The sequence below is a fragment of the Nelumbo nucifera genome, chromosome 2, assembly GCF_055504915.1.
Source record: "Nelumbo nucifera cultivar China Antique chromosome 2, China Antique-T2T, whole genome shotgun sequence".
Lineage (NCBI taxonomy): Eukaryota > Viridiplantae > Streptophyta > Magnoliopsida > Proteales > Nelumbonaceae > Nelumbo > Nelumbo nucifera.
The window spans coordinates 86343755-86369090 of NC_142650.1; the positions used below are offsets into that span (position 1 = coordinate 86343755).

Here is a 25336-nt window from a genome sequence, read left to right on the forward strand (position 1 = left end):
AACCCTAGTTTTTCAAGCACCCGAGATCTCGTTTGACTTCAAGTAAGTTTACATAGTCAAAATTTCTGTTCTTTGATTTCCGTTTGATTAATGGAGACATACGGAAGTGAGTTCAAGCAGGTGTCGGTTTCTAGACCTGCCTCAGTAGATTCCGTTTTGACTGGTGTTACCACAATTAAGCTAGATGGGACAAACTATCTTGCTTGGGCACAGTCTATAAAAATCTATGTTTGTAGTAGAGGAAAACTCGGGTATCTCACAGGCAGTAAGGTGAAACCCGAAGAGACGGACCCTGAATTTGAAAAATGGATGCAAGAGAACTATACTGTTATAGGATGGTTAGTTAACTCTATGCAACCCCATATAAGCCAACACTATCTTTGGATGTCTTCGGCTAAGGAGATATGGGACAGTATAACTGAGACCTATTCACAGAAACTGAATGTAGCCAGAGCGTACAAATTGAAAAGTGATGTGAAAAACTTGAGACAGGGGGAGAAGAGTGTAGCAATCTACTACTCTATACTAAAATCCCTATGGCAGGAAATTGATGTTATGGAGACAGTGGTATGGGAGAGTAAAAAGGATGCTGAAATGTATAGAAAGCTGGTAGAGAGAAATAGGGTGTTTGAGTTTCTCACTGGACTCAACCCAGAGTTTGATATTATCAGACAAAATATTTTGGCCAGGGATGAGGTTACTCTTTCACAGGCATATGCTATGATAATTAGTGAGGAGAGTAGGCGGCAGGTTCAATTGCAGAGTCCACCTACAGAACATTTTGCACATGCGGGAATGAAACCAAAGGGCCCTACTGAGAAAAGAGAGCAGGTGTGTGAATATTGCAAGAAACCATGACATACAAAGGACACCTGCTGGAAACTTCATCCTGGACTTCTCCCTGATAGGTTTAAGAACAATAATAACCCTAAGAAGCGTAGTCAGGTGGGAAAACCCAAGATTGCTAATGCTGCTACAGTACTTGAAGGGGGAAGTAAGGAGAGTGTAGAGAAATCAACCATTGAGCTGTTGGCTGCAATGAAGCTGGATTTTGAGAAGTATGGGAGGCTCCTAAATCACCTGGAAGCTACAGTTTCTTCAGCTCACCCTTCCAATAGTACATCGTCTTAGTTGAAAACAGTTCACTTGATGTATGGAACTATTTGAGATTAGATGCAAAACAGAAACTAAACAAACAAGAGAGGAAGAGAAGAGAGAGAGAGCTGGCGGCAATGAGTGTTAGAGAGTGAGAGTTTTGAACTTAACCTCACTCTAACACTCTAAACATTTTATTAAGGTGTTAATCTTTGATAAATTACAGAGAGGCCCTTGAGTGGGCAGGAAAATACAAAAAACAGAACATTACAGAGCATGGGCCCAAAATAAGGCCCATAACAAAGAGAAAACATAACATAACATGAAATGACAGTCTATGGGCCATTCGGCCCATCGACTCTACACTCCCCCTCAAGCCGAGCATAGATGTTAATCATGCCCAGCTTAGTGTCATGTTGAAGCCTTGCCTTGGAAATGCCCTTGGTGAGAAAATCTGCCAATTGTCCTTCAGAAGTAATGAATGGAAGACACTTCACCGGAGGAGACTCTTTATCGAATAAAGTGTCGATCAACCTCAATATGTTTGGTTCGATCATGTTGTACCAGGTTGTGAGCAATGTTGATGGCAGCCTGATTATCACAGTACAACACCATGGGTTTGTCATGATCAATCCCAAGTTCTTCCATTAAGGACCTTAGCCACAACAATTCCGAGACTCCATGTGCCATGGCTCTATACTCTGCTTCTGCGGAGGATCGGGCCACAACAGATTGTTTCTTACTCCTCCAAGAGACAACATTACCAGTCACCAGATTGCAATACCCTGAAGTAGATCTTCTATCATCAATATTTCCAGCCCAATCAGCATCAGTATAGGCTTCAAGTTTTAGATGACCATGCTTGGTAAATAGAATTCCTTTTCCTGGAGAGCCTTTCAAATAGCACAAAATCCGTTCTGTTGCTGCCATATGAGTATCTCTAGGAGCATGCATGAACTGGCTAATGCAACTGACAACATACGCAATATCTGGCCTAGTCATGCACAGACACAGAAGCTTCCCAAGAAGTCTCTGAAAGACCCCTTTGTCTTCCAACAAAGTTCCATCCAAAGCTGAAAGTTTGTGACTCATATCAATGGGAGTTGCAGCTGGTCTTGCACCCAGTTTTCCAGTTTTAGACAACAAATCAAGGACATATTTCCTTTGGAAAATAAGAATCCCATCCTTGGATCTGGCAACTTCTATGCAAAGGAAGTATCTCAACTCCCCCAGATCCTTAATCTCAAATTCTGTACGGAGGAAAGACTTAAGGGCCAGAATGCCTGAGGCATCATCACCGGTCACTATAATGTCATCAACATACACAATGAGATACATTGCTAGAGATCCACTTTTCTTCACAAACAGAGTATGATCTGACTGTGTCTGAACATAGCCGAATTTAACAAGTGCAGCTCTAAATCTCTCAAACCAGGCTCTAGGAGATTGTTTGAGACCATAAAGTGATTTCTTCAATTTACATACCTTTCCTTGCAAATCTTTCCTATACATTCCTGGAGGAAGACACATGTAGACCTCCTCATGTAAATCACCATTCAGAAATGCATTCTTTACATATAACTGATAGAGAGCCAATCAAAGTGAACTGCCAGAGATAAAAGAACCCTCACAGTAGTCATCTTGGCAACAGGGGCAAAAGTCTCCAGGTAGTCAATCCCATATGTCTGTGTGTAGCCTTTTGCAACAAGTCTGGCCTTGTACCTCTCAATAGTTCCATCAGCCCTGTATTTGATGGTAAAAACCCACTTGCACCCAACTGGATCCTTTCCCTTCAGGCAAATCCACCACCTTCCAAGTACTATTTGCATGTAGAGCATCCATTTCAGTCTTCATGGCATCTCTCCATTTTGGAATCCCAAGAGCTTCTGAGACAGACCTAGGAATGGGGTTAGAAGCAACAGAAGAGAGGTAGGCAAAGTATGAAGGAGAAAGCAGGTCATAAGAAAGGTGTTTGGAAATGTAGTGTGCAGTACACTTCCGCTTCCATTTCCTAACAGCAATGGGGACATCAAGGTCTGGGAAGGATGATTCCAAAGGAGTTGAAGCAATACCTGTTATCTCATCTGTGATTGGGAATGTATGAGCCTCATCTGTTGTAAGGGAAACTACTTGCTCATTCCTGGATCTCTGCCTTTGATACACTTTGGGATTATTATGGGTAGGACGAGGAGGTAAAGAAATAGGGGCACTAGGACAAGAGGTATGAAGTGATTGATCCTCCTTTGATTCATTTGGTGAGGATACAGGTTTGTCAAGAGGCTCAACTGGGACAGGAAGAGGAAGAGCAAAAACTTGTGATAGACTCTCCCACTATGGACAATGTCCTTCCTGAGAGGAACCATAAAAAGGAGAAAGTTCATCAAAGGTAACATCCATAGAGACATGTCGGGTGCCAGTCTTTGGATCAAAACAACAATAACCCTTTCGTGTGGGGGAGTAACCAAGGAAGATGCATTTGTGGGCTTTCGGTTCAAACTTATGTCTCTACACACTTGGAATGTGAACATAGCAGGTACAGCCAAACACACGAAGAGGAATTGGGAAGAGATCCTTGTCTGGATGAAGAAGACAGAAGGGGGATTTAAACCCTAAAACCCTGGATGGCATACGGTTTATGAGATAGGTAGCAGTAAGTACAGCATCACCCCAAAATCTTGTGGGAACATGTGAGGCAAACAAAAGGCTCCTTGCAACTTCAACAATATGACTATTTTTCCTCTCAGCAACTTCATTTTGTTCAGGGGTTCTAACATAGGAGCTTTGATGAATAACCCCCATGTCAGAGAGATACAAGGATAAACTCTTCTCAAAATACTCTTTTGCATTGTCAGATCTGAAAACCTTAATTCTGGTATCAAATTGAGTTAAAACAAGCTCATGAAATTGCCTCACAAGTCTTGGGACTTCATCTCGAGATTTCATTAAGTATATCCAAGTGAATCTAGAAAAGTCATCAATAAATAGGATAAAATATCTGTAACCCCCTATAGAGGATAAGTGGTAAGACCCCCACACATCAGAGTGCACAATATGAAAAGGAAAAGAGGATCTTTTATTGCTCATAGGGTAATTTTTCTACAATGCTTTGATAACTGACAGGACTCACAATTGAGACTGGACACACTGACTCCCTTAAACAGTTTGGGAAACAAATGGCTTAAAGCAGAAAAAGGTAAATGACCCAACCGACAATGACTCGACATAATTTGATTGACAGACTCTGGAAAAGTAGAACCAAAGCAACATTCTTGGGATGATCAAAGCATTGGCCAGGGGTGTCGAGCAAGTATATTCCATTCGCTTCATGGCCACTCCCAATCACCTTCTGAGACTTTAGGTCCTAAAACACACAGTGAGAAGGGAAAAATGTTACACAACAATTCAATGACTTGGTCAAGCTACTTACAGATAATAAGATGGCATTTAATTTAGGTACATGAAGAGTGGAAGATAAGAGTAAGGAGTCTATAGCCTTAACAGTTCCTTTGCCAGAAATAGGGGCAAGAGAACCATTAACTAAGGTGATTTTTTCACGACCAGGAAGTAAATCATATGAAACAAACAAAGTGGAAAGGTTGGTCATGTGATCAGAAGCACCCGAGTCTATGATCCAAGGGGTTTTGAGATTACCTGAGGTGGATGCATGGTTAGTAGAAGCCCTTATACCTGAGTGAGAAAATGCGGTGGTGGCTGGACTTCCAGAAGGGTTGGATGATGAAGTTACACCTTCAAGCTGGCTGATCATCTTTCCAAACTTCTCATATTCAACTTTCATGGCTGCCAACTATGCACTGATAGACTCAACCTCTGTATCTGTGCTTGTGGCATGTGCACTTACTGTCTTTCTACTATCATTCTTCTTCTGGAATCTGATAGGAACAAGATTGGGATGCAATTTCCAACACTTGTCCTTTGTGTGTTTCGGCTTCTTACAATATTCACACACCACCTCCTTTCCTGTGCCACTGTGAGCTCCTGTAACCCCTTTGGGTTTAATTCCCATATTTGCAAAATGATCATTGATACTGACTCCTTGAACCTGCACTTGCCTCCTACTTTCTTCACTGCTGACCAAAGCATATGCTTGTGACAATGAAACATCTTCCTTGGACTCAAATCAATCTCAGAGTTCAACCCTGTCAAGAACTCAAAGACCCTATTCTTTTCAACCAATTTCCTGTATGTTTCAGCATCCTTAAGGGTATCCCATGTCATAGCCTCTATCAAATCAATCTCTTGCCATAGAGATTTCAGGGTTGAGAAGTATGCTGCAAGTGACTTCTCCCCCTGCCTTAGATTCTTCACATCACTTCTCAGTTTGTAGGCTCTGGCAACATTCAACTTCTGTGAGTAAGTTTCTGCAATACTATCCCAGATTTCTTTAGCCGAGTTCATCCACAGATAATGTTGGCTAATCTTTGGCTGCATTGAGTTCACAAGCCACCCAATCACTGTGTAATTCTCCTGCATCCATTTCTCATAAGAGGGATCCTCCTCTGGGGGAGCTTTCTTGCTCCCAGAGATAAACCCCCATTTCCTCTACTGCAAATATGGATTTTTATGGATTGTGACCAGGCCAAATAATTGGTTCCATCCAGTTTAACTGTAGTTACAGCCAACAAGGAATCAGTTGTAGTTCCCGAATTATGTCCAAATTCAGCAGTGCTCTTGTTCTCAATTTCTGAGAAGTCCATTATGTAACAGCTTCAATTAGGGTTTCGGCAAGCCTTCCAAAAGTGATCTGATTTCAAGGAACTCAGGTTGAGTTGAAACAATAGCAAACACAACAACACACAAACTCAGTTCAGAACTGACAGCCGTGAGAACCAAGTTTAGTGGCAGCACTTTCAAGGAGAAGAAACCCTGATTCAGCCTTCAAGGAACAATCAGCAGGCCTCCAAGCAATATGTATTCTTGGCTCCCAACAATAATTTCCCAAGGAGAACAAAACATACAGTCCACAGTACCTAAGAGGACTTTTTTCAAACACTATGTATGCAACAGTCAACACTTCACTATTAACCCAACAGAAATCACTTCAAGAACACTCCGTCTAGGTCCAAGAAGTAGCTGAACTAAAGTAGAGGCTTGTACCACTTAGTTTAGATCAGTTTTCAGCAGTTTTGGAAGTCCAATAACAGTCGACCCACACTTCCAGAATAACCCAGAAATTTCTGAGTAGAATCAGTCCAGCAACAGTGGGCCGAATGGAGGTGTGCTTTGAATGCTTTAACAGTCCTCCCAAATAACAAAATAACTCAGCAAAGAACTGAGAAAACAACTTACAGTATCTCTGGTTTGAACTTCAAACCAGGCCGAACACTTTGCTCTCTGAGCTAGCTTCAAAATCCCCTTTTTCTGATTTCAAATCAGGTTGAAAAACTTGCTCTCTGATTCTTTCTGGTCACCGAACCCTTCTCCAAGTGTATAGAAACTTGGGCACCCTCCAATGACCTCCAAGAACCAGGCGAATGACTGTAAACATTCAGCCCTAGAACCTCCTCATGCAGTTGGCTGAACTAGAACCACATGAGGGACACGCCAAGCAATGACCCGCTCTGATACCAAGTTGAAAACAGTTCACTGGATGTATGGAACTGTTTGAGATTAGATGCAAAATAGAAACTAAACAAACAAGAGAGGAAGAGAAGAGAGAGAGAGCTGGCGGCAATGAGTGTTAGAGAGTGAGAGTTTCGAACTTAACCTCACTCTAACACTCTAAACATTTTATTAAGGTGTTAATCTTTGATAAATTACAGAGAAGCCCTTAAGTGGGCAGAAAAATACAAAAAACAGAACATTACAGAGTATGGGCCCAGAATAAGGCCCATAACAAAGAGAAAACATAACAAAACATGAAATGACAGTCTATGGGCCATTCGGCCCATCTCCTCTACAGTCTTCATCGGCTTTTGCTCACTCAGGTACTCGTGCTTCTGCAAATCATGCTTCAGTTTCAGGTAATCATAAAATCCCTTGGATTATCGATTCCGGTGCATCAGACCATATGACCAGTCTATCTAACCTTTTTTGCTCATATCATCTTCTCTCTGGGAAAGAGAAAATATCCCTTGCCGATGGGTCCCTTGCCCCCATCTCTTGTAAAGGTGATATAAAGACCTCTGACACCCTGTTCTTATCTTCTGTTCTTCATGCCCCTAAGCTTAACACAAACCTCTTATCTGTTAGTAGCTTAACAAAGTCTATGAATTGCAGCATAACCTTATTTCCCACTCATTGTGTTTTTCAGGACCTGCAGTCTCAAAGGATGACTGGGAGTGGCCATGAGGCGAATGGAATATACTTGCTAGACACACCGGATCAAGCTTTGGGACCACCTCATGGAGTTGCCTTAGAGTCAGTCGTGTCAGAGTTTGTTAACAAAATTTTATTATGTCATTTTCGGTTTGGTCACTTGTCTTTTTCTGCTTTGAGTCATCTGTTCCTAGATATGTTTAAAGGAGTGTCTTTATCGAGTCTTCATTGTGAATCATGTGAGCTGGCAAAGCATTGTAGACATTCCTATTCAATTAGCAATAAAAGATCACTTTCTCCTTTCCATATTGTTCACTCTAATGTGTGGGGGCCATATCACATGCCAATCATGGGGGGTTACAAGTACTTTATCCTTTTTATTGATGATTATTCACGTTACACTTGGATTTATCTCATGAAATCCAGGGATGAAGTACCAACTATTGTGAAAAATTTTCATGAACTCATCCTCACCCAGTTTAATACTCGTATCAAAATATTCCCCTCTGACAATGCTAAGGAGTATTTTGAGAGAACCCTCTCCATAATAAGCTGAGAGAAAAAATGGCCATCTTTTGCAAACCACCCTAGCCTTTCTCTTTCAAAATCAGGTGCCAAAACAATATTGGGGGGAAGCTGTCCTTACTGCTGCCTACACCATAAATAGATTACCATCTAAAGTTCTTGACAACCGAAGCCCAATACAAGTCCTTTCTCATTTTTACCCTGATATTCGAGCTTCAAATAATCTCACACCAAGAATTTTTGGCTACACTGCCTTTGTTCATGTCCATAATAAGGGAAAATTAGACCCACGAGCAATCAGGTGTGTCTTCTTGTGATATTCCCCAACTCAGAAAGGTTATAAATGTTATCATCCAGCCACCAGAAAATTCTACACCTCCATCGATGTCACATTTGAGGAAGGAAAATCTTTTTTCACTCAACCTTATCTTCAGGGGGAGCCCTCATTAATGGAAGATAAGGCCTCAGATCTACTCTCCCTAGATGTATTACCCTCCTCACAGACATTCAATCGTCAAGAATCACATCCCTCTGAGTCACAATCCTCTGAGCCCCACATTCCCGAGTCTCAACAAGAGTCAAACAACCCGACCATTGAACCAAATTCGGACACTGTTAACCCCACGAATAATGTGCATGATAATGTGAGATATATGTAGGTTTACTCTAGGAGGAAAAATCCAGATCCTCAACCTGTGCAAGTCCAAGATTCAACTCCTAATCTTAGAACTGAGGGATGCTTAGAACCTGAACCTACACCTTCACAGTCTGAGTATGAGTATGACCTACCTATTGCACTGAGAAAAAGAACCAGAGAATGTACCAAACGCCCATTGTACCCTTTAGCCAAATATGTATCATTCCAAAGATTCTCTAAATCCCATAAAAGTTTTCTAGCCAGCCTTAACACCATTCCAATTCCTAATACTCTAGTTGAGGCACTTTCTAATAAGGAGTGGAGAAAAGCCATGAGAGTGGAAATGGAGGCATTAGAAAAAAACAACACATGGGAAGTTGTGGATCTATCAAGAAACAAGAAGACGGTAGGTTGTAAATGGGTGTTCACAATTAAGTACAAATCTGATGGGTCATTAGAAAGGTACAAAGCACGCCTGGTAGCCAAGGGATATACACAGACTTATGGGGTAGATTATCAGGAGACTTTTGCCCCAGTAGCTAAAATGAATACAGTAAGGGTGTTACTGTCATTGGCTGCTAACTATAATTGGGATTTGCAATAGTTTGATGTAAAAAATGCGTTTCTCCATGGTGATCTAGAAGAGGAGATATACATGGACATTTCACCGGGTTTTGGAGAAGGCATTAAAGGGAACAAAGTTTGTCGGTTGAAGAAAGTACTATACGGTCTTAAACAATCTCCGAGAGCATGGTTTGGAAGGTTTACGAAGGTAATGCTGCGTACAGGTTACAAGCAAAGTCAAGGTGACCACACATTGTTTATCAAACACACAGCCTCAGGGGGAGTTACTGCACTATTAGTCTATGTGGATGATATAATCGTTACTGGGAATGATTAAAAGGAGAAGGAAGCATTGAAAAACTGCCTTGCCAGAGAATTTGAGATAAAAGACTTGGGGAGACTAAAGTATTTTCTCGGAATTGAAGTTGCACATTCTAAACAAGGCATCTTTATCTCTCAACAAAAGTATGTTGTTGATCTTTTGAGAGAAACAGGAAATATGGCATGTAAACCAACTTCCACGCCTATAGATCCCAATCATAAATTTGGAGAAACCAACGAGAATGCAAGTGTAGACAAGGAGATGTTCCAAAGACTAGTTGGAAAACTCATTTATCTTGCACATACATGACCGGATATTGCATATGCTGTAAGTGTAATAAGTCAGTTTATGCATAATCCTAAAGAAGTTCATCTGCAGGCTACTCATCGAATTCTGCACTATTTGAAAGCCAATCCAGGAAAAGGAATTTTATTCAGAAGAAATGGAGGACTGACTCTTGAAGCATATACAGATGCCGATTATGCAGGATCTCTAGTAGATAGACGGTTCACTTCTGGTTACTGTACCTTAGGAGGAAACTTAGTCACTTGGAGGAGTAAGAAGCAAAATGTAGTGGCTCGGTCAAGTGCAGAGGCAGAATTCAGGGCTATGGCACAAGGAGTGTGTGAATTACTCTAGTTGAAGATAATTTTAGAAGACCTGAAGATTCCATGAGAAGAGCCTATGAAACTATATTGTGACAAGTCAGCCATCAATATTGCTCACAATCCTGTTCAACATGATAGGACGAAACACATCGAAATTGACTGACACTTTATAAAAGTGAAACTGGACAGTAAGTTGATTTGCACTCCCTATGTGTCTACAAAAGGACAACTGGCCGATGTACTTATTAAAGGGCTCAATAGTACAGACTTTCGGAGAATTATAGCCAAGCTGGGAATGGAGGATCTCTATTCACCAGCTTGAGGGAGAGTGCTGGAAAACGTGGGGTTACTGGTTCAGATCTGAAAATAGAATTGTATATATTCCTAGGATTATGGAAGAATTGATTTAGAAAGCTTTTTCTTTCTATTTCTTTCTTTCTATTTTTGTACTTTCTATTTTCTTTTCTTTCTATTTTTTTTTCTTTCTATTTTCTTCTTTCTATTTTTTTTTCTTTCTATTTATTGCAGCAACTTACTGTATAAATATGCCCATTGGCAATAGAATGAAACATATCAGTATTCTACCATTCCAAAACAGTTAACAAAATTTTATTATGTCATTTTTGGTTTGGTCACTTGTCTTTTTCTGCTTTGAGTCATCTGTTCCTAGATATGTTTAAAGGAGTGTCTTATCGAGTCTTCATTGTGAATCATGTGAGCTGGCAAAGCATTGTAGACATTCCTATTCAATTAGCAATAAAAGATCACTTTCTCCTTTCCATATTGTTCACTCTGATGTGTAGGGGCCATATCACATGCCAACCATGGGGGGTTACAGGTACTTTATCCTTTTTATTGATGATTATTCACGTTACACTTGGATTTATCTCATGAAATCCAGGGATGAAGTACCAACTATTGTGAAAAATTTTCATGAACTCATCCTCACCCAGTTTAATACTCGTATCAAAATATTCCGCTCTGACAATGCTAAGGAGTATTTTGAGAGAACCCTCTCCACTTATCTTGAAACTTTTGGGGTTATTCATCAAACTTCTTGTTCCTACACTCCACAACAAAACGGGGTGGCGGAAAGAAAGAACAGGCATGTGGTTGAGGTTGCCAGATCCCTCTTGTTTGCATCCCATGTTCCTGAAAGTTTTGGGGCGATGTTGTTCTTACTGCTACCTTTCTGATCAACCGTATGCCCACCCGGGTCCTTGGCTTTAAAACTCCTTTTAGTCTTCTCTTCCCGGATGAGGATATCTTTTCTCTTCCTCTCTGTGTGTTTGGGTGTACTTGCTATGTGTATATTCATAGTCACCAAAGGCACAAGTTTGAACCTAAGGCTCATAAGTGTGTGTTTCTGGGATATGCTTCCACACAGAAGGGTTATTGCTGTTTTGATCCAGTTCGTGGCACCCGCTTTGTATCTCGGGATGTCACCTTTGCCGAGTTGACTCCCTTCTTTAGTATTCCTCCTGAGGGGGAGAAATCTTATGAGCCCTTTGCTATGTCTCCAATTGTTCCTCTTCCCATCCCTTGCGAGTCTGATCATGGGGTGTCCACCTCTTCCACTGGACCTACCTCTGATATCCCTGCTCCTCCTGCTTCTGCTCCTGCTCTCCAAAGGTGGTACCATAGGCAGAGATTCAGACATGTGCAGATGGTTTCCACTCCTTCAGAAGAGCATCTTTCCACTCCCATCATTCCTGAGGAAATAGGTCAGCCCTCTACTGACCCATCTCTGACTGTCCCAGACCTTGATCTTCCTATTGCTCTTCGCAAGGGCAAACGGAAGTGTACAGCCCATTGTATCTCCAAACACTTATCTTACAGCCTTCTCTCTTCTTCCTACTACTCATTTCTTGCCTCTGTTTCTTCCCATGTGATACCCAAGTCTGTACCGGAAGCATTATCTCAAGCTGAATGGTTGCTAAGGGTTACACCCAAATGTATGGCATTGACTATCTTGAGACATTTGCTCCTGTTGCTAAGATGACTTCAGTCAGGGTTTTACTTTCTCTAGCAGTTACTTTTGACAGCACCTACACCAGTTTGATGTTGAAAATGCCTTCTTGAATGGAGACTTGCATGAAGAGGTCTATATATCTCTACCTTCAGAAGTGTATGGGAAACAAATGAAAGGCAAGGTGTGTAAACTTCACAAATCTATTTATGGTTTCAAACAATCTCCTCGGGCTTGGTTTGAGAGATTTCGGGCTGCTCTTGTTTCCTTTGGCTACATTCAAACACAATCTGATTATACACTGTTCTTGAAGAGAAATGACTCTTTGGTGACCTTCTTGATTGTTTATGTTGATGACATTGTGGTCACGGGTAATGACATTGAAGAGGCCAGTAAACTAAAAGGATTTCTCAACTCTGAATTTGAAATCAAAGACTTGGGAGATCTTCGGTATTTCTTGGGCATTGAAGTTGCTCGATCTAAGGATGGTATCTTCATATCTCAGCGCAAATATGTCCTTGATCTTCTCGCTGAAACTGGTAAACTTGGAGCTAAACCCATCTCCACTCCCATTGATCCTAATCATAAGCTTTCTACCACAGATGGTGAACCTTTGTCTGATAAGGGAGTGTTTCAGAGACTGCTTGGGAAGTTGTTATACCTTTGCATGACTCGGCCAAATATTTCCTATGCAGTAAGTGTTATTAGTCAGTTTATGCATTCTCCCAAAGATACTCAATTAGCTATTGCAGAAAGGGTTCTGTGCTACTTGAAAGGTACTCCGGGGAAAGGTATTCTATTTGCTAAGCATGGTCACATGAAGTTGGAAGCCTTTACTGATGCAGATTGGGCAAGATGTATTGATGACAGAAGGTCCACCTCTGGTTATTGTGCTCTAGTTGCTGGGAATATTGTGTCTTGGAGGAGTAAGAAACAATTAGTAGTTGCTAGATCCTCAACTGAAGCAGAATACAGGGCAATGGCTCATGGTGTGTCAGAATTACTATGGCTATGATCCCTTCTAGAGGAATTGGGAGTGGACTACGAGAAACCAATGATGCTCTATTGTGACAACCAAGTTGCTATCAACATTGCACATAATCCTATTCAACATGACAGAACTAAGCACATTGAGTAACTAGTTGATAGAACATTGCACATAATCCTGTTCAACATGACAAAACTAAGCACATTCATAAGGGAAAGAGTCTCTTCAGGAGAAGTTTGTTTACCATTCATCACATCAGAAGAGTAATTGGTTGATATCTTGACCAAGGGGGAAATTGACACACTATATAAGCAAGGTGGGCATGATTTACATCTATACTCAGCTTGAGGGGGAGTGTAAAGAGACTGGGCCGAATGGGCCCTAACAGCCACTCTTGTAATATCTTTTATTTTATGTTGATGGGCCACACTTAATGGGCCTGTTATTTATTCTTGTTTTATTTTCTTTATGTAACTGCCAAGCTGGTCGCCCACTTAAGGGCATTCTTGTCATCATCAAATTTTTAGATCTTAATAAAATAGGGTTAGAGGAGAATGGAGAATAATAAGACTCCTCTTACCTCTTCTCTTCGCCATCTTCTTCTCTTGTACAACTATTCAGACCTGTTTTATTCTGCTAATCACTAAGTTTAATCTTGATATTAGAGGACTGACTTACATCTTAAACTAACACGAGTCTCATAAGTGTCCGGTTTAAGGGTATTACACAGAAACACACCACAATGACATGAATCAATTATGTACTTTATTCATTTACAATAAATGTCAAAAGATACATCAATCTAATTGGAGCTAAGGGCATAACTGTCTAACAGCTCCTATTTGCACTTAGGTCCAATCGGGTACAAGCCGGAGTCCCATACTTTCCACGTGTTTCTCAAACACTTTCTGTGTCAGTGGCTTAGTCAATGGGTCTTCTACATTCTCCGCTGATGCTACCTTTTAACATCAATCTCCCGTAGATCCAGTGTTGTCACACAATAGTGGAATAGGTGATGTGTTGAATTCCAAATTCCAGAATGAACACCTTCATTCATTAGGCAGCCTCACTTATGGCAATGTGTTCGGCTTGGGTTGTGGACTATTAGTCTTACTACTCAGGACCCCGTCGTGAAGATGTAACCAGATGTAGACATTCTACCATCTGAATCTAACTGGCAGTTGGTATCAGTATACACTTGGATCTGTAGTGAACTACCATCAAATACCAAACAAAACTATTTTGTCCTTCGTAGGTATTTTTGTATGTTTTTCACAACGGTCCAATGCTCCTTTCTTGGGTTAGATTGGTATCTGCTTAGTACACTCACTACTTGAGAAATGTCAGGGCGAGTGCACAACATGGCATACATGATGCTCCCTATGGATGAAGCATAGGGAATCTCGTTTATGCCCTCAATCTCTTCGGGAGTCTTGGGAGACATACCCTTGGATAGAGTGACTTCATGCCTGAAAGGAACATTTCCTTTCTTGGAGTTCTACATACTATATCTCTTGACTATCTTGTCAATGTAAGCAGATTGGGATAATTTTATTATCCTCTTCGATCTATCTCTATAGAGTCGAAGACCCAATATGTAGGAGGCTTCTCCAAGATCTTTCATGGAGAATTGCTGTGAAAGCCACACTTTTACCGTAGTTAACATTCCTATATCATTCCCAATGAGTAGAATGTCATCTACATACAGAACCAAGAATGTAACTTTATCCTCACTGGTTTTCTTGTAAACACAAGGCTCATCCGGATTTTACTCAAAGTCAAACTGTTTGACGGTAGAGTCAAACCAGGTGAACTCCTAGAAGATTGCTGAAGCCCATATATGGATCGATTAAGTTTACATATCATGTGTTCCTGACCTACAGCTATGAAACCTTGCAGTTGCTGCATATAGATATATTTAGTAAGATCTCCATTCAGAAACGTGGTTTTGATATTCATTTGCCAAATCTCATAGTCATGGTATATTGCTACATCTAGTAGGATTCTAATGGATTTAAGCATGGCCACAGGCGAAAAGGTTTCATCATAATCGATTTCCTCTTTCTAAGTGTACCCTTTCGCCACAAGACGAGCCTTGTAGGTCTCAACTTTACCATCGGGGCCCTTCTTCCTCTTATAGATCCATTTGCAACCAATTGCCTTTACCCTAGGGGGCGGATCTACTAGAGTCCAGACTCCATTGGTCTCCATTAATTCCATCTCAGCTCTAATGGCATCTACCTGCTTCAAGGAATCTATGTCCATCATAGCTTCCGAATAAGTCATGGGATCCTCTTCACTAGTCGTGGCTTCCACCAAGTTACTTTCTTGGTCATAGCCATAACGAACTGGAGGCCTGGAAACCCGGGTAGATCTTCTAGGTTGGTTATTTTCTAGAGTTGGTGGGACATCTCCCACTACCCCTGGGCTCTCCTCATCAAGAACAACTTCCTGACGATGATTATCCAGGATGTAATCTTATTTTAGGAAGTGAGCATTTCGAATGTAAAACACCTTTTGTTCTTTTGGATCATAGAACAAGTAACCTACAGAGCCTTTGGGGTAGCCTATAAATAGGCAACAGTTGGTCTTGGATTCCAATTTGTCAGCACTAATTCTTTTAACATGTGCTGGACAACCCCAAATCTTCATGTGTCTTACGCTTAATTTCTTATCGGTCCATAGTTCATATGGAGTCTTAGGAACGGATTTGGTTGGAACCCGGTTCAGCACGTAAACCGCAGTCTCTAATGCAAAACCCCAAAAGGATGTAGGTAACTCTAAGTAGACGAGAAGTGATCGGACCATATCTAATAGAGTTCGATTTCTCCTCTCTGACACATCGTTTAATTGTGGTGTAGCAGGAGGAGCTAGTTGTGATACTATCCCATTGTCCTTTAAGTAGTCCCTGAATTCGTCAGAGAGATACTCGTCACCTCGATCTAATCGAAGGGTCTTAATTTCTCTTCCTAACTATTTCTTGACTTTTTGTCTGAATTCTTCTAACTTTTCAAAAAATTCATACTTATGTCTCATTAGGTACACGTAACCATACCGTGAGTAATCATCGGTAAATGTTATAAAATAAATGTGCTGGTTTTGTGTCTTAACATTCAGGGGACCACATACATCATTATGTATGTCAAGTGTGCTTGTAGATCTTTCAGGCTTACCGGTAAATAGCCGTTTCATCATCTTACCCTGAAGGCAATGTTCACAGGTTGGAAGATCTTTTACAGTTAGAAAATCCAAAGGACCATCCTTTACCAACCTTATGATACGTTCTATATTAATGTGGCCAAGTCGGTAATGCCACAGGCACGTGAGATTAATTGTATCACGAGTCCTCTTCTTGGGTATTATCCTCTTATCCTTATCTGTTGATCGAAACCCAGATCCGCCCCTATTTAATTAATCTAATTAACATAGTTCGAAATTGGGCTTTAGGCCCATTAAGTTTATGTGCTCACTTAACCTCTTAACCTGCTGCCCATTTGGCTCTCTTTGTATGGCGTGGAACCCAAACATTGATCTACACATCAACCACATGGGTTCAGCCCAACCTTTGTTACAAGGCTTGGTCCAATTCATTGTAGAAGACTGTGAACCCCTGAGTCCATCAATATGGACTTTTAATGGGCCCAACATTTACACTAAATTGTCCTTGGGTCCAGTTACCTTATGAAAACCCAATGACTGTGGGCAGATGCAAGATTAGCCCATCAGGTATTACCCTCAATGGTCTTACACTTAACTTCTCAGCCCATAAAGATCAAACACTGCCCGACAAGAGAGGACCTCCCCCTCGGCTGCAAGGAACAGTGTTGCACTCTCTATTCACATGGATCCCGGGAATTAAAACCTTTTGCAAACATTTTGAAACCGTAATATATATATATATATCTCTATATAAATATATTTTGCAAAAAAAATTTCAACCGTTGAAATCAACTGCCAGCAATTTAGGTTTCCATCAGAGAGAGTGCATCCCCGATCATTCACTTTGTCTGACAAAGGGGCTAATCCTGTCACTATGATCATCCACTCAGATGAATTCTCGGATTGTCCCAACATAGCAGGTTTTGACCCCCTCTAAGGATCTCATTGATTGGCACATCAAAGACAGCCCAATCCGGCACCTAGTGCAGTATTATAATCGAGTCTAAGGGTCAGGTGTAACATTTCAGTTTTGCCCATCTATCTCCAAGGTCCAGGGCAATACTAGAATTTTGGTCTGCCTCAGGGTTTCAAGAAAACTCAGTGTCCAGTTTAAGGGTATTAAATAGAAACGCACCAAAACACATGAATCAATTATGTACTTTCATTCATTTACAATAAAAGTCATCAAGTACATCAATCTGATTGGAGCTAAGGGCATACACTATCCAACATCGAGTCTGTGTGTACCCAAAAGCAACAAGAACAACCCAAAATTTGTCAAACCAGGCTCTAGGAGATTGCTTAAGGCCATAAAGAGACTTCTTCAGTTTACAGACCTTTCCTTGCATCTCCTTCCCATACACCCCTAGAGGTAAAGAAATATAAACCTCTTCATGTAGGTCCTCATTCAAAAAAGCATTCTTTACATCAAACTGATGAAGAGGACAATAAAAAACTAGCAAAACTCGAACTGAAGTCATCTTCGCTACTGGGGCAAAAGTTTCTAAGTAGTCAATACTATACATCTGAGTATATTCTTTAGCAACCAAACGGGCCTTATATCTCTCAACAGTACCATCAGAATGATACTTAATAGTGAACACCCACTTACAGCCAACCGGTTCCTTTCCCTCGGGCAAATCCACAATTTCCCAAGTATTGTTCTTATACAAAGCATCTAGTTCATTCATCATAGCATCCCTCCATTCTGGTTTGGACAAGGCATCTGAGACAGATTTGAGAGTCACATGTGTGGATACAGAGGCAAGGAAGGAATAGTAGGAAGGGGAAAGAAGTTTGTAGGACGGGTGTTTGGAAATGCAATGAGTTGTACATTTCCGTTTGCCTTTGTGAAGGGCAATAGGGAGATCAAGGTCAAGGAAGGCATCCGAAGTGGTAGAAAAGGGCTGACATGTTACTTCATTATTGATGAGAGGAGCAAGAGGCACATCTGAAGGCGTGGAAACAACTTGCATGTCTCCGAGTCTCTGTCTCTAGTACCACCTCTGGATAATAGGATGGGAAGAAAAAGTAGGGGGGTCAGCAGTAGGAGGGGGAGAAAGGATAGATGACTCGACTGGAGGAGACTCTATAAAAGATTCAATGGGAATTGGAAGAAGAACAGATGGTGAAAGTGCAAACAATTCCTCTTAATGCCCCTCTTCAAGAGAAGTACCAAAGAAAGGAACACACTCTGCAAATGTGACATCTCTAGAAACAAAGCGAGTGCCACGAACCGGATCAAAACAGCAGTACCCCTTTTGTGTGGAGGCATATCCCAAAAAGACACTTGTGTGCTTTAGGCTCAAACTTGTCTTTGATGACTGTGAACATGGACATAGCAAGTGCACCCAAACACCTTGAGAGGAAGAGAAGAGATCCTCATTTGGGAAAAGCAAGCTAAAGGTAGTTTTAAACCCCAAAACCCGAGAAGGCATTTGGTTTATCAAGTATGTAGAAAGGACAACATCACCCCAAAACTTAATAGGAACATGGGAAGCAAAAAGGTGGCTCCTCGCAATCTCAACCACATGTCTGTTCTTCCTTTCCGCCACTCCATTTTGTTGAGGAGTGTAGGAACAGGAACTCTAATGGATAACTCCGAAGGTATCAAAATAGGAGGAAAGACTCTTCTCAAAATATTCCTTTGCATTATCAAATCAGAATATTTTGATCCGAGTGTTAAATTGGGTAAGTATAAGTTCATGAAATTTTTGTACAATATTTGGTACTTCATCTCAGGATTTCATAAGGTATATCCAGGTGTAACGAGAGAAATCATTAATGAAAAGAATGAAATAGTTGTAACCCCCCATAGCAGGTAAATGATATGGCCCCCACACATCAGAGTGCACAATATGGAAAGGAGAAACAAATCTTTTATTACTCACTGAAAAAGATTGTCTACAATGTTTTGCAAGTTCACATGACTCATAATGATGACTCGATAGGGATATTCCCTTAAACATTTCTGGAAACAAATGACTCAAAGCTGAAAAAGACAAATGACCAAATCTGAAATGACATATCAAGACTCTATTAACTGACTCTGATAAAACAAACTCTAAAGCTACTCCACTAGGTAATCCAGGACTTTGATCAGAGACATCCAACAAGTATATCCCATTCGCCTCATGGCCACTCTCAATCGTCCTCTGAGACTTCAGGTCCTGAAAAACACAATAAGTAGGAAAGAAGGTTATGCTGTAATTCATTGATTTTGTTAAACTACTAATAGATAAAAGGTTAGTGCTAAGTTTGGGAACATGAAGGACAGAGGATAATACAAGTGAGTTAGAGGCTTTAATATTCCCCTTGCCAGAGATGGGAACAAGAGACCCATTGGCAAGAGAAATCTTCTCTCTACCCGAGAGGAGCTGGTATGAACAAAAAAGGTTGGGTATGCTAGTCATAAGGTATGATGCACCAGAATCTATGATTCAAAGAATTCTACGATTATCTGAGGTTGTAGCATGATTTGTAGAAACATGAATACCTGAATGGGCAAAAGCAGATGTAGAGGGGGTGCCTGAGGAGGAAGATGCAATATTAGACTCCAAGTGGTTTATCAACTTCCCATATCTCTTAAATTCTACCTTCACTGCTGCCAGCTGTTCCACAGCAAAGTTTTCTTCACATTCAGATATTGTAGCAACATTTGCATTCTTGGGCTTTCCAGACTAACCACCCTTCTTAAAGTTGTTGTTCCGAAACCTCTCAGGAAAAAGATCTAGATGAAGCTTCCAACAATAATCCTTAGTATGTTAAGGCTTCTTGCAGCATTCACATATCACCTCCTTTTTTTCATTTAGCCCCTTTGGTTTTATTCCTGCATGTGCAAAATGTTTTGGAGGAGGTGGGGTCTATAGCTATACCTGTCGCCTGCTCTCTTCACTGCTCACCATAGAGTATGCCTGAGAATGTAACACTTCATCTTTGGCCAGGATATTCTGCCTTGTAATATCAAATTCAGGATTGAGTCCTGTAAGGAACTCAAACACCTTGTTTCTTTCCACAAATTTCCTAAAAGTTTCTACATTTTTTGTGTTTTCCCATACAAATGCTTCCATAACATCTATCTCATGCCATAGTGACTTCAACATCGAATAGTAGATAGCCACACTCTTCTCCCCTTAGCTGAAGTCATCCACAGATAATGTAACTATAAACTCTCTAGTCGGCTAGGGTTTTGGGCAAAAAAGCAGCAACCTCACTTTCTTAGCAATCTATAGCCAGACTCTCTCTCCAAACCCTCTACCAACTAGGCACAAAAGTTCTTTGAACAATCAGCAACTCATCTCTCCATACTCTTCTAATCGAAGGGTGCATGGAAAAAAAGGAAAGAAAGGTGGAAGAAAGGAAGAGGTGCTCTGATACTAAGATGCGATTCAGATCAATAAATTTGTAAATAATTCTCAACTTTCAGCAGGAAAAAGGAAAGAGAAAAGAGAAGAAAACAGTAGAGAGAAGATGGAAAAGAAAGGGAGGAGAAAGTTCTCTTACCTATCTCTCCAATCTTTTATTAAACTTGTTTAATCAAGACTAATTATAGATTTTCCCTCAAGTGGGTGGCCAGTTCATCACTTAAAAGAAATTAAAAAAAATGGTTAACAAGCCCATCAGAATGAAGGGATGGGAGATCCATCGAATGGATGACTGAACCCTACAGGAAGGTTGGGCGAAATTTCAAAAAATTGCTCTTTCCCATCCGGGAATCGTATTCCCTAATTTAGAAAACCGTATTTTCAATGTTCGTTCTTGAATCCAAAACTGGACTAGATCTGAAACCAAAAGAGAAGTGAGGGATATATCTGATACAAAGTAACAGTAACTCCCAACATAGGTGTTCACGCCCAAAGAGAAGACCAAAACCCATTTCCACTAAATATGACACAATGTGTAATGAAGTAGGATCAGCAGGATGGTTCTTCAGCAAGAACCTGAATTCTTCAACAAGAATCAAGCAAGGGCTGGGGGCTGATGAGCACCACTTCAGATTGCTTCTTCTACCAAGAAACAATATCAAGAACTCTTCTTGATCGGATCCACAAGTGGAGATCGAACTGGGTAGGGGCGGCAATAACTAGGAAGAATTCTGCAATTTGCTGTTGTGTAAAATCTAAAGAATTCGCCCCCTATTTATAGCCTTCTCTGGATCAGCCTCCTAATCTAATTAGGAGGGAGTTTCCTAATCCCAATCTTATAGTTGGATCTGGACTCTTAAATGGATAAGACTTATCTTATCCTTCAGCTAATCCTAATCAGTTTAAAACTAAATTCACCCCCTTTTAATTAACTAACATAAGCCCAGTTCGAATTAGGCCTTAGGCCTATTAAGCTTATGTGCTCACTTACTCTTTAACCTGCTGCCAAGTTGGCTCTCTTTGTACGGCGTGGGACCCTAACATTGATTTGCACATCAGCCACATGGGTTCAGCCCAGCTTTTGTTACAAGGCTTGGCCGAATTCATTGTAGGAGACGGTGAACCCCTGAGTCCATCACCATGGGCTCTTAATGGGCCCAACATTTACACTAAATGGTTCTTGGATTCAACCACCTTATGAAAACCCAAGAACTGTGGACAAATGCAAGATTAGCCCATTAGGTATTACCCTCAATGGTCTTACACTTAACCTCTCAGCCCATAATGATCAAACACTGCCCGACAAGAGAGGACCTCTCCCTCGGCTGCAAGGTACAGTGTTGCACTCTCTACTCACATGGATCCCGTGAATTAAAACCTTTTGCAAACATTTTGAAACCATAATATACATATGTATATCTCTATATAAATATATTTTGCAAAAACAAATTTCAACGTTTGAAATCAACTGCCGGTAGTTTAGGTTTCCATCAGAGAGAGTGCATTACCCGATCATTCACTTTGTTCGACAAAGGGGCTGATTCTATCATTATAATCACCCACTCAGGTGAACTCTCAAATTGCTCCAACATACCCAGGTTTTGACCACCTCTAAGGATCTCACCGATTGGCATATCAAAGACAGCCTAATCCGACACATAGTGCAGTACCATAATCGAGTTTAGGGGTCAGGTGTAACATTCTAGTTTTGCCCATCTATCTCCAAGGTCCAGGGAAATACTGGAATTTGGTCCGGTTCAGGGTTTCAGGAAAACTCACACTGCATGTACCTTAGGTCTCACCCTAACAGCTGAGACAAGCCACTCCAACCAACTTGGTGGCACATCAGTGTTAGCCTTGGTAGGATAAATCTCCCCAGATCTAACTGTTGTGAAGATTCTAAACTAACACGAGTTTCACAAGTGTCCAGTTTAAAGGTATTACACAGAAACACACCTCAATGACATTAATCAATTATGTACTTTATTTATTTACAATAAATGTCAAAAGATACATCAATCTGATTGGGGCTAAGAGCATAATTGTCTAACACAGAATTAGGCCTATTAACAACTAAACAATATAAGAGAACATTACTAAATAAAAATAAATCATTAGGGCCCATTCGGCGCAGATTAAGCACCCTAATCTTCGGCTCTATGTGCTCCTACTGACCAAAACTCGGTTACACACGTTTGTATACTACCCACCCAGTTGGTCACCTAAGAAATTGCAATGTCAACATTTTGGTGATACTTTAACTTTATTTCTTAATAATATTCAATTTTAATATAATATTTTAGATGGAAGTCATTGGCTTAAATGGTCAATTTGGTCATTTTGCAACTTGGGGCAAATTATTTGATGGATAATACTAAGAAGTACCATATCTCAAAATCAACTTGTTCTGATGGCAAAATCTGGATTCAATCAAGATTTGTTGGTAGGGGTCCTTTATCTAAATATGCTTGTTTATTCTAGCATAGTTGGGAAAACTGGGACCCATCGATGTGTATCCAGACTCTAATAAATAACATATGCTCTGTTATGCAAAGGAGTTTTTATTATCAGTTAATATAGTTGATGGTATTTGTTTTTAATTGCAGTGTCACCATGGAGTGCGGTCGCTACAGGTTGCCAAGTGGTTGCAGACACAGGTAAACCGTTCATCTTTGATTTTTGCGTTTTGTTTAATATCAGCACACAACTCTTCTATATGGCTGTACATGTCCGTAAGTCCTTTTCTCCTTGGTACCTATGACTGTCACTGATATTGTTGGTTCCCAAAATAAGAAGGTTGATGTTTTTCTTTTTTTAATCACCTGGGTTGGGTGAGAATGGATTAATGGAAATTGAACAGGTGTTGCTATAAATTACAACCCCTTGTTATTGTTCCTAAGTGTCTGTAATATTCAGTGGAATATATAGCTTTTTATTCAGAAAGACACAGTAAAGTTGTGATTTATTAGCCCAGCCTAACATGGTTCTAAAGTCAGACTAGGCTGCCTGTTGTCATTCTTGGTCCAACCGTGTATGTCTTCTAATTGTTACCATGCATGGAGGCTATACATTGCTGTCACTTTAGCATGCCTTAAATTTTTTCTGCTGGAGAAGTATCAAAGTTAAATGCTCAAAGTCAATATTTTTTTTCATTTAAGTTTCCAAATAGATTGGAAGTTGTATATTAGAAGTTATGTATATATATTCCCAAAGCTTTTTACTCTGATTAAAAAGCCTACGGAGTTTGCATTGTAAGCTTACATGGAAATAATAATCTGACTTTCAAAGAGATGTGCTGTTCTACAACATTTTTGAAGCTTGGCCCAGCTGTGGCCCTCTTGGTTTTGTAATTGCACAATGGCTGAATCCAGTTGATTAATGAAATAATCCCTTTTTCAACAAAAAGAAAAAAACGAAGTGGCATCTGGATGAAATCTTGGATAACCATGGAGGTAAAATGAAGTATATCTGAAAAAGTACTGTTAAATTTTCTAGTATCACTAGAAGTGACGAGTCATTTTTAGGATCTTATTTGGTATAGTATTTTTCATTGTGTAACATATAATTGGTATTGAGACCTGTTCATGGGCTGGGCTTAGGCTTGGCTTTTGTCAAAATTTGAAGCCCAGCCCAAAACAGTGTAAACCTGATCCTGAAGCCCAGCCTATGAACAGGTCAACACACTAAAGGCCAGTATGGCGGGAGTCTAGGGAGTTTGTGTAGCTTCATATGAACTTCAGAAATGGCAACGTTTTTTTACCTATGAAAATGAACATAATTGAGAAGCTTCACTGATCTTGTACTATATCAGTCTTGTAATGTTTAGTTCAAACCTTAAGGCTGTGTTTGGAAACGATGCAAGTGTGAATGCAAATATGTATAGTGTAAAATAGTCCATATAAATTGCAAAGTTGGGTTAGTTTTGCATTGACAATTTTACCTTCTTACCAAACAGACTTTTAGCTGTAATGGATGCAAACATGAATTCCAATAAAGCATATGCCTTTTTTAATCAAAAACCCACTTGAATGCAAATTTACTTGATGTACTTTTACATCTTATTATCAATGTAAATATGCATTGGTCTGTCATTTGTCAATGCTTAAATATAATGTTGCCAAATACAGGAAAAAGTGAACCAGACTGCAAATTTACCCTGAACTGGAATTTACACTATTTGCATTGTTTCCAAACGCAGCCTAAATGGTGTAAACATTCATGTACTGAGCGAAGGGTAGTTATCTGCACAGTCCATGCTTGAAGTATTTGACTGACAAATTTCTCTTTGCAGGGCTTCAAGAGGGTATTCAATGTGGCTGGAGGAATTCATGCCTATGCTGTTAAGACAGATGCCTCTATCCCGACTTACTAATCTCTTTTGACCGACAAAGTTTGTATTAATTAAGATGATTTTTTTAATTTTTAAATTTATTTAGCTATCAAATTTTGTTAAGGAATGAAATTTTGAATTTGTATCTTATTCCGCCTTCAGTTTTTCCTTGCTTGTTGAGCTTTGCTGAGCTTCTATTTCCAGGTTCTAGCAATATATGCATCGTCTTTTTCTAATGGCTATGTTCTGTTATTTGACTTAGTCGAGATTCTTAGTTGGATACTTATTTAAATCAAATTTTAAAAATCTACTTAGAGGCCAAACTGTTTTTGTCTCCAGGTTGTGGGTCACCGGTTCAACTGTTCAGATCGAATGGGTTAGACTGTTACATCAGCAATATGTAAATTAATATATATATATATATATATGTGTGTGTATAAATATGTATTTTATCAATAAATAATATATAATTATGTTCTACATGTAATATATGTATTAT

The 25336-nt window shown here is 40.1% G+C and overlaps 1 protein-coding gene across 3 annotated transcripts in view; it reads left to right on the top strand.

Moving 5' to 3' along the window:
• The window catches only part of LOC104589028 (rhodanese-like/PpiC domain-containing protein 12, chloroplastic), a 47889-nt gene extending 22884 nt beyond the window's left edge, over positions 1–25005 (top strand). For all 3 annotated transcript variants that reach the window (XM_010247200.3, XM_088898391.1, XM_010247202.3), the window contains 2 exons: positions 23114–23164; positions 24799–25005. In XM_010247200.3, coding sequence (XP_010245502.1) covers positions 23114–23164; positions 24799–24879 — 132 coding nt within the window. In that variant the 3' untranslated portion in view covers positions 24880–25005. The remainder of the gene's footprint in view (positions 1–23113; positions 23165–24798) is intronic.
• Positions 25006–25336: the final 331 nt, after the last annotated feature.